At 41.0% G+C, this 16,970-nt stretch overlaps 1 protein-coding gene across 1 annotated transcript; it reads left to right on the forward strand.

Annotated features, from left to right (window-relative positions):
* Positions 1 to 599: 599 nt before the first annotated feature.
* Positions 600 to 15,336, forward strand: LOC131202058 (uncharacterized). Its single transcript, XM_058190583.1, has 3 exons — positions 600 to 744; positions 5,010 to 5,201; positions 12,943 to 15,336. The coding sequence occupies exons 1-3, from the start codon at positions 636 to 638 to the stop codon at positions 13,254 to 13,256; spliced, it is 615 nt and encodes a 204-aa protein (XP_058046566.1). The 5' UTR covers positions 600 to 635; the 3' UTR covers positions 13,257 to 15,336.
* Positions 15,337 to 16,970: the final 1,634 nt, after the last annotated feature.

The raw sequence follows: 16,970 nt of genomic DNA on the forward strand, positions 1-16,970 counted from the left end.
ATGTACAGTAGGAAAATACAATTAACAGAACTGTGTTGCATAGATTAAAGGATGGCCAGAGAGAAGATGGATGGTAGCCAATCATATTGGCTTCATAAATTGGAACAGCAAGCAACCAAAGCTGGGCTGTTATTAGGTAGTATTCTGAAAAACACACCCAGCAGAATATTTTGTCTCTTAACTTGAATTTATTTAATCAAAAGGGAGATTGTAGCCATTTCGACTTGTTTGTTTCCCATCTTTATACAATGGATTACATACACTCTGTGGGAAAAACACATCATTCATGGACCATCCAAAAATTAAACAGGAATTTTAGTGAGGCAGTAGGCACACTGCTACTCTTCCCAGATTATTCAGATGTTTCTACTGCATCCTGTGATATCTTGGGGACATCACAGAAAATGATCTGCTTAGAGCAGTGAGTTCTGAGATGTACATGACATTAATGAAAATGGTAGTAGTTAGCACTAAAAAAACCTACTGAGTTTCACAGTTCACTGATTTCTCATTGAGGCCAGATTTGAATAATCTCTTCTCTGGTTAAACTTTGACTGTCTCTCTTCTTTTTGACACTCAGTTGTAATGAAGAACAGAAACAGTTACAATACTGCCTGTTCTCATCCAGGTCTCTGATGGACCATCGCAACACAACCTGCCATGATCCCAGCTTCTGCTATGACCGGCTGATCAATAAATGCTATAGCTGTAGACACATGCAAAGAGGATCCAGGAAAGAGACAAGTAAGGAAAATATAAAATCCCAGGTATAAAAGGGGTAGAAATAGGGATCTAGAGTTAAGCTGGAAATGGATTCTAAAAGCCAGAAGAGAATCCAGGAGTAGAGAACAATGCATGTTTAAATTGTCTTCTTATATAATTTTAAAAGGAATTAAAAATGGATTTTAAAATGTCAGGGTAAAACAATCCATAAAAAGTTAAAGAGTAGAAAAGCTGGGGAAGGGCAACAAAAGGAGATGGATTTTTGAAATATGCCTAAAACCTATCAGCACTTGTGCTTTGCACATCTCCGAGGAGAGGTTATTTCATAGAAAAGGTCCCACATCTTCTAATAAAACAATCAACTGAAGGAGACCTATAGCCCAAGATTATTTTTCAAAATCCATGGGAACAATAAGGGTTTTAAGTTGGTATTATTTGCATTGTATGTATAACTTGTATAAGGATTCGATATATATATGTATGTATGTATGTATGTATGTATGTATGTATGTATGTATAGAATATATATATATCTCCTGAACATGGACTATCTAAAGGAATTATGTACTATGGAGTGTGACAGGCCAGCACCATGCATTGCTTAAGAGTTCAAAATTGCAATAAATAGATGTGTTTCTTTCAACTCTTATGTAAGCTGAATGAGTTAATGACGTGCTTTTTTTAAAGGTGTCTTCCTCTTCAATAAAGAATATAAGTGGAAATTAGAGAATATTATAGTTACTTTCACAAAAAATATTTAATGAATGTGCACATGGCCGATCCTAAACATTGATTTACTGGGAGCCCTACTTCATTGTTTTTTTAGCCTCCTAGGAAGCTACATTTCAGTTCTTTTTTTGTGTGCTTCCCCCTCCCCCGCTTTAAGTAGGGCCCAAAGGCACTGAAGCATTGATAATAGTTTTGACTGATATATGGATGGTAATTATGAGAATGATTTTGTGATTTCAAAAATCTAAAAAATAACATCAGTTGGAGTAAGAACCTGATGAGCACAAAAATCACTATCATTTGGCATATTGGTTACTTGGCATCCTGTCATGGCCCCAGGCACCAATACCTCAAGGTAGGGTTGCCAAAGATACCTCCTATAATATAATGCCAGCAGCAAAAACAAGCCTTCCTTGACTGATTTTAGAAAAAAATAAAACCAGACTGTGGTAAAGATAATAGTGAGCTGGCTGGTCTGTGAGGGAGGATGGAAGGCTACGCTGAAGGGAGTAACAGTAACAGAGTTGGAAGGGAGCTAGTTCTTAGAGATGTCTTCAGCTGGGATTTTATAGGAACTCATTCCTTTACATGCTCATTCCTTTCCAGCATTCCAAGAAAAGTATAATCATGTCATGGCAGAACCTAGTCCTCAGCATCCCCCATGAAATGGAAACAGTTAATAGAGAAAGTTCTGCTAGAGTCAAGGGAATGACAGTGAATTATTAGTGAATGCATTTGAGGCTCAGAGACAGCTTAGTTTAGTGGTTCCTTCACATTACTTGCTTCACACCAGAAACCTAACAAAGGTAGATGAGAATTGTGCAGTTGTGAATCAGAATCAGCAGGTTGTGGAAAACTTAGTCATTGTCCTAGAATTTTGTGTGAATTAGGCCATGAAATCATAACATGGCTTATTTTGTGGGAGAATGCAAAAATGAATGGAGAAATTGTTTTTGGTTAACCTAGGATTAAGCTTAAACAGGTTATGTCACTCCAGTAAAAGAATCTATAAGCAATGCCGGGTAGACTTCAAGTCTGCAGTATCTGCTTGCTGTTTTATTAGAATAGATGCAAATAGTGCAAATTCCTTTTCAGATTTGTTTAAAATCTGCTTCCCTTCTATAATCTGTGGGTTTCCTTCAATTTCTAACTATACATAAAAGGGCAAACATGTGTTTCCCTCTTACCCTGCTACATTTATAGCCCTTTTTTTAGACATTTGGTTTATGGTCACTGTCTGGGAGTGCAGAAAATAATTTGGGGTGGTGCAAAATTCATCAAGGTAAAGTTTGACTTCCTCTTACATTTTTAGCAAAGTTAGCTTACCCTTCTTTCATTACTGAAGATACGTGTGCAAGTATTTTTTTCTTTTTTTATATATTCACAGTATTTTTATTATTAAGTTACAATATAAAATACAAAAATACAAAAGAAAATAGGAAAGATAGAGGAGGGAAAAGAGAAGGGAAAGTGTAGGAAAAAGGGAAAAAAGAAAGAAAAGGTATTAACTTCTGACACCCTTTGGTGCAGTAAAATAAAATAATAACATCAAATTTCATCTTTTTAACTTTTACATAATAGTGGAAATTAGACATTTCTATAATCTAATGGAGCAAATCTATCTAATCGGTAAAACTCAAAATCAAAGTTTAATTTTTTGCATATCTCAAGCACAAAGTCCAGAAGTAGTTTCTAAAAAGAAACAAAAGTAATTGTGTTTTTTCCTTAATCAAAGCTTAGTTTAGTGCAAAATTCATCAAAGTGACAACTTCCTCTTTCATTTTTAGCAAAGTTGGTTTACCCCTCTTTCATTAGTGAAGCTATGTATGCAAGTATTTGTAATAAAGGCTCAAGTGAAATTTTAGTAAGCCACTGATACCAACAGAGCAGAATTATAGCATCCTTTTGGTTCTTTCCTCTTCTCTTCAATAAAGAGGAAGAAAATATGCAAATATATCTATTTTAACTGTCTTCTGATTCAGAACTTTTTGTACATATATTCTATACATAGCCCTTTTTAGTCTCTTTGCAACAAAATGCTCCTTTTCTTTCTTTTTCCCATTTCTATCATCTCATTCTTTATATGAAACCCATTGCTTCCAATTAAAATTTTAAAATATGGAAGCTTTCTGGCCCAAGTCACTTGTACTGTGGTTCAGTAAGTTAGTCAGTTCACTCAACACATTGTATCTTACACTAATCACAGAGTTTACAAATAGTCTTGAATCTGGAACAAAACAAAGCCTTACTTCATGATTTAGATCAGCCTTCTTTGTCTTGCCGCCTTCCAGATATAGAACATCCAGCCATATGGATGGATAAGGATTATCTGGTGGAATGTTTTGTTTCTTCCATTATGAACTAGTATGAAGATTGTAATGCAACTCTCAAACAGTGAGATGCAGAGGGTGAGAATGCTTAATTGAGATATTTTGCGGTCAGTATGCTTACTCTTTCACATTTCTTTCCAAGGAAACTGCTTTTGGAGTCTCATCCTTCAGATGGGATAGGCAGTGTGTGGTTAAAAAAAAAAATCAAGGTAGTGTCCATGAAAGTGTAACTGAAGCTCCATTTAAATTTTATGAGAGTTGCGCATTGGTTGATTTCTGCCAGATAGAAGAGCTCAGAATAAAGTGTTCTAAAACAAAGGTTTTTGCTTTTCACCAGGACATATTTCCTATATAAGTGGAAAATTAATAGTTGTCCTATCAAGGAAATCATTGGGTTTTTATTTTCAGTCTTCTACTTCCTAGACCTCGACATAGCAAATTTGAGGGGTCGCAGCCTGAGCTCAAAACATTATGAGTACAATTGTAAGATTTGCTAGCTGCAACAATACTGGATGGCTCTTTGCAGCTACTCACATATTTAATCTTAAAGTGGTATGCTTGCTTATTATTTATTATTTATTCTAATCTATTGTATATTTAAGTAAATCAAAAACAGATTGTGAATTACCTTCTCTGAAGCAGGTGAAATGCTAATCTACAGCATGATATATTAACTAAAATGGGTTTTCTGGGGTGAATCACTAACCTTGTTCACTTTTGCTGTTAAGTTTATTTCTATCTGGAAGTAAACCACTGCCAATTTGTCTTTCTGCATCTTCTCTTCCTGATCTATACACTACTAAAACTTTCCTGTTTGTCTGTTTGCAATTTTCGATTTGAAGAAAACAGTGCATCACAAGGCAATAATTTTTAAATCAATGTATCTCAGAAGGGCTAACTTAAAAAATGTATCCAAAATCAGGGACTCATCAGTCCCAATGGGATGGACATTTGACAAAGTTGTGTCTGCTTCAGTGCTTCTGCACTGCTACACCACCATGTTGCCATGGTCACATGATTATAATTTCCAATGCTGCCATGCTTTAACAGAGATATAAAACATTTTGATTCTTTTTTGATAGCACAATTGAATCAGTAGCACACTTCTTACTTCATTGTTCCTTTTACTGAATTTGGTATGCCACGGACCAATTGGAACCCTTCCCTTCGAAAGAAGAAACATCTCTGTTAAGACGACCCACTTAGAACTGTTGTTTCCCTCCACAGCTACTGCATTTGGAACAACCACCCTTACCACCCAACCAGTGCGAGTTCATGCTGGAAACCAAAATTGTTCAGCTTTAATATTTGGTTTCTGTGTTTTTGTGGGGCTAGTAATCTTCATGGCAATGTTATGGCTTGTAATCCTGAAACAAAGACAGAAGAGAAGGAGAAAAACTGGAAAGGAGAATTCTCAAGGTACATATTAACAACACTTCAGATAATGGGTTTTAATCCAGTTGATTTCATTTAGCCTAACTCTTTCCAACCAGCTACAGTGTACTCAGGATTGGTTGGATTATAGAAACTGCTTTAAATACACCATGCTGAGAAAGGTTGATCTAATCTAGTCTTAGATACAACTGAGCAATGTGTGAACCAAATGACTATTTTTTCTCTCTTGTTTTTTACATGTTCTAAATGAAAAAAAGGAATCCAGAGAGATCCTACTCTGGGGATGCTGAACTATATTGGTGAATTTCAAGTTTACAAGAATTTTGTTTTAAGTAGACTGTTGAGATTCACCATACAGGCTTCTTTTCCTAATCACACCCATATTAATATGATGAAATATGTGTCATGACAACCTGAAGCAGCTCTACTATTTCGTACTTGTGTTGATATTGCACACAAATATGTAATGGGCATATTTGTTTGTGTCGTAATGAGTTTGTGTCACATTTCACAATGCAATCTCCATCACTTTCCTTCCTTAGTCCTCTCTTGGGGATTTGGAACCAAATACAACTCCTCAGTATGTCCTTGCATAAATGTTCAAGTACCGAACTAAGATTATATGCCTTTTTTCATAGAATCTACTCTTCTTTTCCCCTGCATTCTTGTTTAATAGTCTTATTGGGGATATTTTAGTTAGTGCCACAGGGACCATAACAATATCACAATTAAACAGTGGGAATTAAAAATCTGTAATGAACTACAACAAATTATCTGCCAAATTAGCAGATTATAAATTTTTCTGTTTCTGTTTTTTCTATTTTTTCTATTTAAAATTTACATTTATTTATTACTATGGTTTAATAGTTAAGATTATTGTCTATTCATCAATTATCAGTTTAGAATTTTTTTTATTCAGGTTCTAGTCTAGAAATTATAGTTTTAATTGTAGTATGTAGAAAATTTCAAGCAAGCTGGTTGATGGTGTTAAATCCAGAAAATTTAAAACTTCCAAATATTTGGTAAATTTATTTGGTATAATTCCAAGTGCTCTGATTGCTTCTGGTATTATTTATTTTTATTTTGTTTGTTTCTATCTGGCCTTTGTTATTTTTACAAATAACTCAAGATGGCAAAAATATTCCTCCTATTTCCCCTCAACAACAATCCTGTGAGGTGAATTGGGTTGAGAGAGAAAGGCTGTCCCAAAGTCAACAGCTGGCTTTCATGGCTAAAGTGGGACTTGAACTCATGGTTTCTTGCCTTCTCACATGGTATCTTTGTAGTTTACACTTTTTATCAGTTTATAATATAAAATACAAAAATACAAAAAATAGTGGGAAAAATAAGGGAGGGAAAGGGGAAAGGAGAAGTGTAGAAAAGAAGGAAGAAAAGGGAAAAAAAGCCGTTGACTTCTGATTCCTGGTGTAGTAGAATAAAACAGTAACATCAAAGCTCAATTTTATACTTTTACATAATAGCATAATGTAGCCATTTCTATAACAACAAATCTATCTAATCAGTAAAATCCAAAATCAAAGTTTCATTTTTTCTACCTCAAGCACAAAGTCGAGAAGTGGTTTCCAAGTACAAACAAAGGTACTTATGTTTTTTTCTTTTTTCAAAACAGTCACTTTAGCCATTTCTGCTAACTCCATCAACTTTTGCAGCCATTCATCCATTGTGGGGATCAAAATGTCCTTCCATTTTTGTGCATGATAATCTTGCTACTATTAACATATATAACAGCAAAGTTCCAAATTCCCCCCCCCACAAGTCTTTTTACATTAAACCCAAAAGAAAAAATTCTGGTTTTATCTTTATATTCACTTTAAGAATTTTCTGTATTATAATATGAATTCTACTCCAATATTTCTTTCCTTTAACACTTGTCCACCATAAATGATAAAAGGTCCCTTCTTCACATTTCCATTTCCAACATTCATTTAAAATATCTTTAAACATTCTGGATAACTTGTCTGGTATTAAAAATAGCGATACATCATCTTATCAAAATTTTCTTTTAAATTGTAATTTAACATAAATTTTAAAACTTTCATCCACATATTCTCCCATTGTTCAAGCATAACATTATATCCAAAATTTCTTGCCCACTGAGTCATACAATGCTTTACATGTTCATTTTCCAAATTCAATTTCAGTAATGTTTCATAGATCTTAGCAATAATATGTTCATCACTACCATATAGTAAGATTTCCAGTTTATTTTCTATGTTTTTCAAGCATATAACTTACATTTATTTATTTATTTATTTATTTATTCGAATTTATATACCGCCCTATCTCCCGAAGGACTCAGGGCGGTTCACAGGCAGATAAAAAACATATATATACAGATTAAAAAACCATTAAGAAACTTATTCAAAAAGCCAGATTATTAAAATAGTATAAATATTAAGACCAATTAAAACCCCTATAAAATTTAAAAATTTTAAAAACTAGTCCAGTCCCGCGCAGATAAATAAGTATGTTTTAAGCTCGCGACGGAAGGTTCGGAGGTCTGGAAGTTGACGGAGTCCTGGGGGGAGTTCGTTCCAGAGGGTGGGAGCCCCCACAGAGAAGGCCCTTCCCCTGGGCGTCGCCAGACGACACTGCCTAGCTGACGGCACCCTGAGGAGTCCCTCTCTGTGAGAGCGCACGGGCCGGTGAGAGGTATTTGGTAGCAGTAGATGGTCCCGTAAGTAGCCCGGCCCTATGCCATGGAGCGCTTTAAAGATGGTTACCAAAACCTTGAAGCGCACCCGGAAGGCCACAGGTAGCCAGTGCAGTCTGCGCAGGATAGATGTCATACGGGAGCCACGAGGGGCTCCCTCTATAACCCGCGCAGCTGCATTCTGAACTAACTGCAGTCTCCGGATGCCCTTCAAGGGGAGCCCCATGTAGAGAGCATTGCAATAATCCAGGCGAGACGTCACGAGGGCGTGAGTGACTGTGCACAGGGCATCCCGGTCTAGAAAGGGGCGCAACTGGCGCACCAGGCGAACCTGGTAAAAAGCTCTCCTGGAGACGGCCGTCAAATGATCTTCAAAAGACAGCCGTTCATCCAGGAGAACGCCCAAGTTGCGCACCCTCTCCATCGGGGCCAGTGACTCGCCCCCGACAGTCAGCCGTGGACTCAGCTGACTGTACCGGGATGCCGGCATCCACAGCCACTCTGTCTTGGAAGGATTGAGCTTGAGCCTGTTTCTCCCCATCCAGACCCGTACGGCCTCCAAACACCGGGACAGCACTTCGATGGCTTCGTTGGGGTGGCCCGGTGTGGAAAAGTACAGCTGGGTGTCATCAGCGTACAGCTGGTACCTCACACCGAAGCCACTGATGATCTCACCCAGCGGCTTCATGTAGATGTTGAACAGAAGGGGCGAGAGGATCAACCCCTGAGGCACCCCACAAGTGAGGCGCCTCGGAGCCGACCTCTGCCCCCCTGTCAACACCGTCTGCGACCGATCGGAGAGATAGGAGGAGAACCACCGATAAACGGTGCCTCCCACTCCCAATCCCCCCAACCGGCGCAGCAGGATACCATGGTCGATGGTATCAAAAGCCGCTGAGAGGTCTAATAGGACCAGGGCAGAGGAACAACCCCTATCCCTGGCCCTCCAGAGATCATCCACCAACGCGACCAAAGCCGTCTCCGTGCTGTAGCCGGGCCGGAAACCGGACTGGAACGGGTCTAGATAGACAGTTTCCTCCAGGTGCAAGGGAAACTGATATGCCACCATACTCTCTACAACCTTCGCCGCAGCGAAGGTTGGAGACCGGACGATAGTTACCTAAAACAGCCGGGTCCAGGGAAGACTTCTTGAGGAGGGGTCTCACCACCGCCTCTTTCAAGGCGGCTGGGAAGACTCCCTCCACCAAGGAGGCACTCGTAATTGCCTGGAGCCAGCCTCGTGTCACCTCCTGAGTGGCCAGCACCAACCAGGAGGGGCACGGGTCCAGTAAACACGTGGTGGCATTCAGCCTACCCAACAACCTGTCCATGTCCTCGGGAGCCACAGGGTCAAACTCATCCCACAAAATGTCACCAAGACCACCCTCAGACGCCTCACCTGAGTCGCCGCAATTTTGGTCCAGACCGTCCCGAAGCTGAACGATTTTATCGTATAGATAACCGTTAAACTCCTCAGCACGTCCCTGCAACGGGTCATCCCGCTCCCCCTGGTGAAGGAGGGAACGAGTCACCCGAAACAGGGCGGCTGGGCGGTTATCTGCCGATGCAATGAGGGAGGAGGCGTAGCTACGCCTCGCTTCCCTCAATGCCACTAGGTAAGCCCTATTATAGGACTTCACTAGTGTCCGATCAGCCTCCGAACGGCTAGACCTCCAGGAACTCTCTAGGCGTCTTCTCCGGCGCTTCATCCCTCTCAGCTCCTCGGAGAACCAAGGAGCCGGTTGGGACCTGCGCCGGGTCAGAGGCCGCAAAGGCACGACACGGTCTAGGGCCCCCGCCGCGGCCTGTTCCCAGGCCGCAACAAGTTCCTCAGCCGTGCCGTGAGCCAGACTCTCAGGAAGTGGCCCAAGCTCCGTCCGGAACCTCTCCGGGTCCATCAGGCGCCTGGGACGGAACCAACGTATCGGCTCCGTCTCCCTGCGGTGTTGAATGGCGGTCAGAAAGTCCAGGCGAAGGAGAGAGTGATCTGACCATGACAAAGGTTCAATGACTATTTCCTTCAAGTCCAGATCTCTCGACCACTGACCAGAGACAAAAATCAAATCCAAAGTGCCTCCCCCAATGTGAGTAGGGCCATCAACTACTTGGGTCAGGTCCAAGGCCGTCATGGAAACCATGAACTCCCGAGCTGCTGTTGATGACGAGCCGGAAGATGGCAAGTTAAAGTCCCCCATGACTAAAAGTCTGGGGGTCTCAACTGCCACCCCAGCAAGCACCTCCAGGAGCTCGGGCAGGGCAGCTGTCACGCAGCAAGGAGCCAGGTATGCGACCAGCAAGCCCATCTGACACCTATGACCCCATCTCACCAAGAGGGATTCGCACCCGGCAATCTGAGGTACAGTGGTCTCCCTCGGCTCCAGACTCTCTCTAATCACAACCGCCACCCCCCCACCCCTACCCTGGGCCCTCGGCTGATGGGATGCACGGAAGGCCGGGGGGCACATCTCAACAAGGGGCACGCCCCCTTCTGCACCCAACCAGGTCTCCGTAACGCCCATAAGGTCCGCGGCGCCCCCCTGGATAAGATCATGAATTAGGGGGGCCTTATTGGCCACGGACCGTGCGTTGCACAGCATCAGCCGAAGGCCCAGGCTCTGAGAGTCTTGACCATCCGGGAAACGGGAGAAGTCTGGGGGCTCGGGGCGCGCGGTCGCCTTCAAACATCGAGCGCGCGCCCCCACAGAACGATATGAGCCCCCACTTCCGTCATATCTGCCCCTCCCACTTACCGTGCAAATAGGACCACCCTCAACCAACGGAACACAACCCCCCCCCGTGACCTCCGAACCTATTAACTTACCGCCGCGAGCACTCGCAGGGACTGGACCCCCCCCAACGGGTTTCCCCCAACACCCGTCCTTACCCTCCCACCCCTTAAAAATGCCCTGTCTAAAAACCCCCAAAGGCTCCTCCTCTTCGCGTGCCACCTCTGTGGGTCCCAAGACCCGTCATAGAGGCCGGCCTTCGGTAATGTAACAGGCCGTTCCCGCGAGGCGGGGGCACCTCGCAGGTGCAAGAGTTCAGTTCTAGAATAGCGCATACAGTACAGTAAAAGTCAGCGGAAGATAGATCGTCCCAGGTTGGCAGAGATGTTAACAGGGATGTTCTCCTGAGGTAGCTCTCGAATTAGGATCCAGATATAAGATGACATAAGATGTAAAAATGGACAGTCGATCTCCATGGTACAAGTGGGATATAGGATGTAACGTGTAGCATATAAGATGTAACATATACTCTAACCATCAAACCATGGTACAATCTTAGTAAGTCCATAATCAGCGACTAATAGCCCAGGACTTAGATAACACAATCTGTCCAGAGGAACATCCGGGTCCCAAGAAAAGGGGGGGAAGGGGAGGCGCTCCATGGCCGCCATCAAGCCACCCTCTACGTCCATCGCTGTTTCCAGATGGCACTCCCATCCACTCTTAGCAGCTCCCAGAACTCCAATCCGACTCCAATACAGCCCATCAGCTCCTGACGGCTCCCCAAGAGATCAAAAAATGCCCGAAAGTTGTTGTACGTCCCAAAATCCCCAACACACAGGGGGAGGGCAGGCGCGGCCAACATCGCCGCAATTAGGGAGCCAAGCCCGACCAAACCAAAAAGGCAGGCCAGAAGCGTCCTCCTCCTCTCTGGTATCAAAGGGATCACAGTTGTCCTTGTGGGAGGGAAGATCTTGTACTTGCGATAGGAGAGATCTTATGGCAAAAAGCCGGGAAAGCCGGGAAAGCAGGAAAGCCGGGCCAAATAGGCCACACCGCCCTCCTTACCTCCAATGTCCTCCGATGTCGCCCCCACCCTCTGATATCGAGGGGGCCGCAGTTGTTAAACAGGAGAGGGTCCTTAAGAGTCCTTGGGAGTCCTTAGCGTAACAAACGTGGGGAGCAAACCAGGAAGAGCTGGGAGGGGCGGCACACTAGCCGAACGCCGACCAAAACGCCACCTCATCCCCGACACCTAAAATGGCCGCCGTCATTCGCCGATCGCCCTCCCGGCCCGTTCTCAGCAGCCGCGGGTCCTAAGAGGTCCACAGACCTCTCCCGCGGCTGCGAGGAAGATCGTCTACCAGACCGGGGGGCGAAAACGGCTAGACGAACGACCACGATGCTGCCATTCGCCCGGCGAGCTCAGATCCGCCGAGCCGAATTTTCACAACAGCGCCATCTTGCGCACGCGCAGGAGCTCCCTCATGAATTCCAATAACAATTCTAACGTTAGGCAATTTTACTGTGGCCAGCAATAAGGCAATCAACAGTTTTATCTTTAATCTTTGAACTGCTGATACAGTTCTGGAAAGGAATTATTGAGTCTGTCATTTGTACATCTATAAGTCTCTGGTTTGGTACAGCAACCAAACAGGACAGATACTGTCCTATCCAACCTATTGAAACTATTCAATGGATAATTAAGACTGCAGGGGAAAAAAATAGCAACCAGCCTGTCTTCTATTGAGGACCTGTATATTACATGAGTCAGAAGGAGGACTGAGAAAATATCTACAGACCCCTCACGTCCTGGACATAAATGTTTCAACTTCTCCTCTCAGGACACCATTATAGAGCACTGCATGCCAAAACAACTAGACACAAAGTCAATCCCCCACCCCATGCCATCACTCTGCTAAACACTTAATTCCCACAGCACTGTCTAAGGATATTTATCCATGTAGTAGGGATATATTATTATTATCCTTCTCATCTTTCGTATTAACTTCTCCTATTAGTATCTTATGATTGTTGTTTCTATCTTATCTTTTATGATTGTATCTTATAAGTTATGATTTATCACTTTGTTGTTTCTATATACACTGAGAAATTATGCACTGGAGACAAATTCCTTGTGTGTCCAATCACACTTGGCCAATAAAAAAATATTTTAAATTCTAAAATATGTTACATAAATCTGCATTTGTTATCACTTGAAATATGTTAGTTTGGTATTAAGCTTATTTGCATAGCTGTTCTTGTGCTATCATGATTATTCCTTCAGGCTTTTATTTAAGAATTGCAGTTTTTAGAAAATTTTAATTTGTCTTTTCTTTATTATTATATTTTTCATTATTATTAGAAAATGGCATGTGCACTTGTTTTTTGGCCAATGAAACTCAAACAAACAATGACTGCGAACCAGGAGACCATGACCTTGGACAGCTTCGATGCCCACATTTAAATGGTGTTACTATGATCAGCCAGGATGATGCCTTAAAGGAAAATATGCCCTGTGTTGCTTTCACAAGAAGTCAGGAGTTTGAAGAGATTTCGTCTCCCCATGATGAAAAATGCAACTCCTCGTTTCCACTGCCAGCAATTGAACTTGGAGCAACTGTGCTGGTGACTACAAAGACCATTCAGGAGAACATCCTCAGTAAGGAGTTGCCATAATAATTCCTTTAAAAGGGCTTAGACTAGCAAATGCAATCTCTCAAACATTATATGGCTCATTATTGGAGGCAGGTCAATTCACCTTGGTGTAACTATAATTTGAAAATAACAAGTTTTACTTTTAATGAATTCATCTCTTCAGCTTCCAAAATGTCCAGCTATAATTATGGTGAAATGAGAGGACATACCACACCCAATCCACCAAGATCAGAGAATCTTAGAAAAAAAATCACGTTCAAGGGAGTAAAATAATCTTGCCTTAATTTCTGCATCCTGAAACTCACTCAGTAAGATTCTTGTAAATTACTGTATGTGCTATAGTTAAAAACAAAACAAAACTTATACATGAAATAAGAAAATAGAGTAAGAGTTTAAGTGAAACAATTTCAATTACTAAGATACATTTAAGCTATTGCACTTTTCTATATTAACATAACAATGTTAATGAGAAAGCCAGTTTGCTCTAGTAAAAGCATCAGGCTAGAAATAGAGTCTGTGAGTTTTACTCCTGCCTTTGGCACAAAACCAGCTAGGTGACCTAGGGCCAGTCACTCACTCTCATCCCTAGGAAGAAGGCAACGGCAAACCATTTCTGAAAAATTCTATGAAGAAAACTGGAGAGATTAATCTAGGCCAGGGGTGTCAAACTCAAGGCCCAGGGGGCAGATCTAATCCGTGGGGTGCTTAGATCCAGCCCGTGGGGCTGCCCTGGAAAGAGCTTACACGTGGCCTCCAAGCTCCGTTTTCATGGGCAGAAGGTTGCAGGAGGCCGTCCCAGTTGAAAACAGAGATTGGGAGCCTGTTTTTGCTGGCAGAGCACTCAGGCCACCACAGGCACCCCTGACATGAGTGATGTTAAGATGACCACGCCTACTCTGGCCCCCCTGAGGTCAAGCACAACCCTGATGCGGCCCTCAATGAAATCGAGTTTGACACCTCTGGTCTAGGCAGTCACCCAGAGTCAAAACTGACCCAAAGGCACAAAACAGACAAACAATGTTAATAGTGAGTGATAAGTAAACTTGTTCTGAAGCACTTGATAAAATGGTCAGGGTAAACTTTTTAAACTACTTTCTAAACCATCATATTTCATTGCAGTTATGCTTTTTTATTCTAATTGTCCTCATACTGTAATAAATTAAATAATGTAATGTTAAGCATGAGGTAGATGACCTGTAATTTTCAATGTATTTTGGATTTTGCTATTCATGGAACTGTTGATAAAAATTGTATATTTTAAATCAAGATCTGTCTGATTCTAAACCATCTCTAAACAGCTTGCAATATAGTGAGCAATAAAAATATTATAATCTAGAAAGCAAATAAACAAGGTGGGATCTGATAGCTCAATACAACACAAATTCAAAAACACATCTAACAAGGGGCTCCACCCCACATCCCCCAAGGCCTAGGAAAATATCCTGGTTTTTAAGGCCTAAAAGATAGGAGCCACATGATAGAGAACGGGGATACAAATCATTAGACTTGATCACCAAGAATTGGAGCCATCAGGATCAACGGTTTATAATTATATCTGCAATGCAAAGCTGTTTTATTTTGCCAGATAAAAATTATGTTTTTCACAGCAAAATTTAACAGGAAGCAGATGATGTTGATGAGCTGTATGCTAAAATAAATCCAGGTCATGATACACACTTGAAAGTAAATCAGGAAACCTGTAATTGCAGAGTATGTCTGGCAAGAACAAAGAATGTTTATCTACAGGAAATATGCATGTGTAAATCTTGTAATAATTCTGGGTAGTTAGAAAGATGATAACAGTAACAACAGTTAGACAACTTGCAGGCCTCATTTAAAAGTTAGGAATAGCGATGGCCTGCAGCCAACTAAATGTGTATTAGATAACTTCTGGAGCATTCATTAGCCAAGGTTTAGGAATAGGAACACCTAGAAACCAATAGAACAAATCGTAGAATTATTACTAAAATGTTTATTACATGATATCTCTCTTATTACCCTGCCTTCTCCTTTAGTGAAAATGTATAAAGCTTTCTTAATCCTTGGCGCTTGGCATTTTGGCCAGGAACCCTTTTCCTTGGAGTACTCCAATAAAAAGCAATCAGAAAACCTGCACCTCGTGTCTAGCGTCCATCATTGGCTTCGGCACCAGGCTCAGACCTGAATTGGGACAACAATGTGATCAGATACAGGAGAGAGTTGCATTGCAGTTCTTAAAATATACATATCCCATGAGAAAACATGATATCTCCAAAGGGGAAGTTTATTACCATATAAGATAGATAGATAGATAGATAGATAGATAGATAGATAGATAGATAGATAGATAGATAGATAGATAGATAGATAGATAGATAGATTTACTTTTAACTTGTCTCTAATAATCACATACAACTCTGACCAAATCAGCCAAGGTCAGCTTCATAGATGTCCATTATCAGATATATTCTCTTATCTCTCTTAATAGTTCTCTTCCCATCTCTAAATCTGGGGAAAAACAACAGACAGTGATAATCCCAATTAAAAATGCTGGGCAGATAAAATATTGCTGCATGTACTTAAGTGGTCATCAACATTTTCCTTGGGTCTTCTGATGCATACCCAGTAATCCTTACACTTAACAGTCTGCTTGTTCACTTCCAGAAATGTTAACATTGGTTTAAAAAAAACACCCCTGTGCTTTATTTTCTCACCATCCTGCCAGTATGGGGGCTAGAATATGTGCATACATGTATTGTCTGTGACAGGGAGCTGAATGTGTTAACTGCTGCACTCACAGATCTATTTAAAGTTTCCAAAACCATTTTTTTCAATTCCCTTTCATGAAGTGCCTCCTTAAAACAAAGTCTCTGTTAGTCATCAGATACAGTTGTGTGCTTAACTGGCAGACACAGAAAAGTTTTAGTTAGTTTGTACAGGGAGATGATTTATAGTACAAATTGGGGGAAATCATAATAGCCAATTTGTGTAAGGAAACTTTACAGGGAAGAAAAAAATAAATAATGTAAAGAATGATTTATTTATTTATTTATTTATTTATTTATTTATTTATTTATTTATTTATTATTTTATTTGTCACAATAGTATATATAAGCATAAGCATGAAATAACTATATGATATATAAGCATATATATAAGCATAAGTATGTAATAACTATACGAAATTGGATACAATCAAAGGGAACATTAGGACAGAAACGGTAGGCACGTTGGTGCTCTTATGCATGCCCCTTACAGACCTCTTAGGAATGGGGTGAGGTCAATAGTAGATAGTTTTTGGTTAAAGCTGTGGGGATTTGGGGAAGAGTCCACAGAGTCTGGTAGTGCATTCCAGGCATTAACAACTCTGTTTCTGAAGTCATATTTTTTGCAATCAAGATTGGAGTGGTTCACATAAAGCTTAAATCTATTGTGTGCTCGTATATTGTTGTGATTGAAGCTGAATTAGTCTTCAACAGGAAGGACATTGTAATAGATGATTCTGTGAGTTAAGCTCAGGTCCTGTCGAAGGCGGCAGAGTTCTAAATTTTCTAAACCCAGGATTTCAAGTCTGGTGGCATATGGTATTTTGTTGTAATCAGAGGTGTGGAGAACTCTCCTTATAAAATATTTCTGGACACGCTCAATTGTATTAATGTCTGAAATGAGGTATGGGTTCTAGACAGGCGAACCGTATTCAAGAATTGGTCTAGCAAATGTTTTATATGGTTAGTAGTGTAGTGTTTCTGGAGAAGA

The sequence above is a fragment of the Ahaetulla prasina genome, chromosome 7, assembly GCF_028640845.1.
Source record: "Ahaetulla prasina isolate Xishuangbanna chromosome 7, ASM2864084v1, whole genome shotgun sequence".
Taxonomy (NCBI): domain Eukaryota; kingdom Metazoa; phylum Chordata; class Lepidosauria; order Squamata; family Colubridae; genus Ahaetulla; species Ahaetulla prasina.

Bases quoted from the DNA above. Each gene is read 5' to 3' on its own strand.
- LOC131202058 (XM_058190583.1), top strand. From the start codon at position 636: ATGGACCATCGCAACACAACCTGCCATGATCCCAGCTTCTGCTATGAC. The intron at 745-5,009 runs GTAAGGAAAATA...TTCCCTCCACAG, and splicing joins AGGATCCAGGAAAGAGACAA to CTACTGCATTTGGAACAACC. The intron at 5,202-12,942 runs GTACATATTAAC...CATTATTATTAG, and splicing joins TGGAAAGGAGAATTCTCAAG to AAAATGGCATGTGCACTTGT.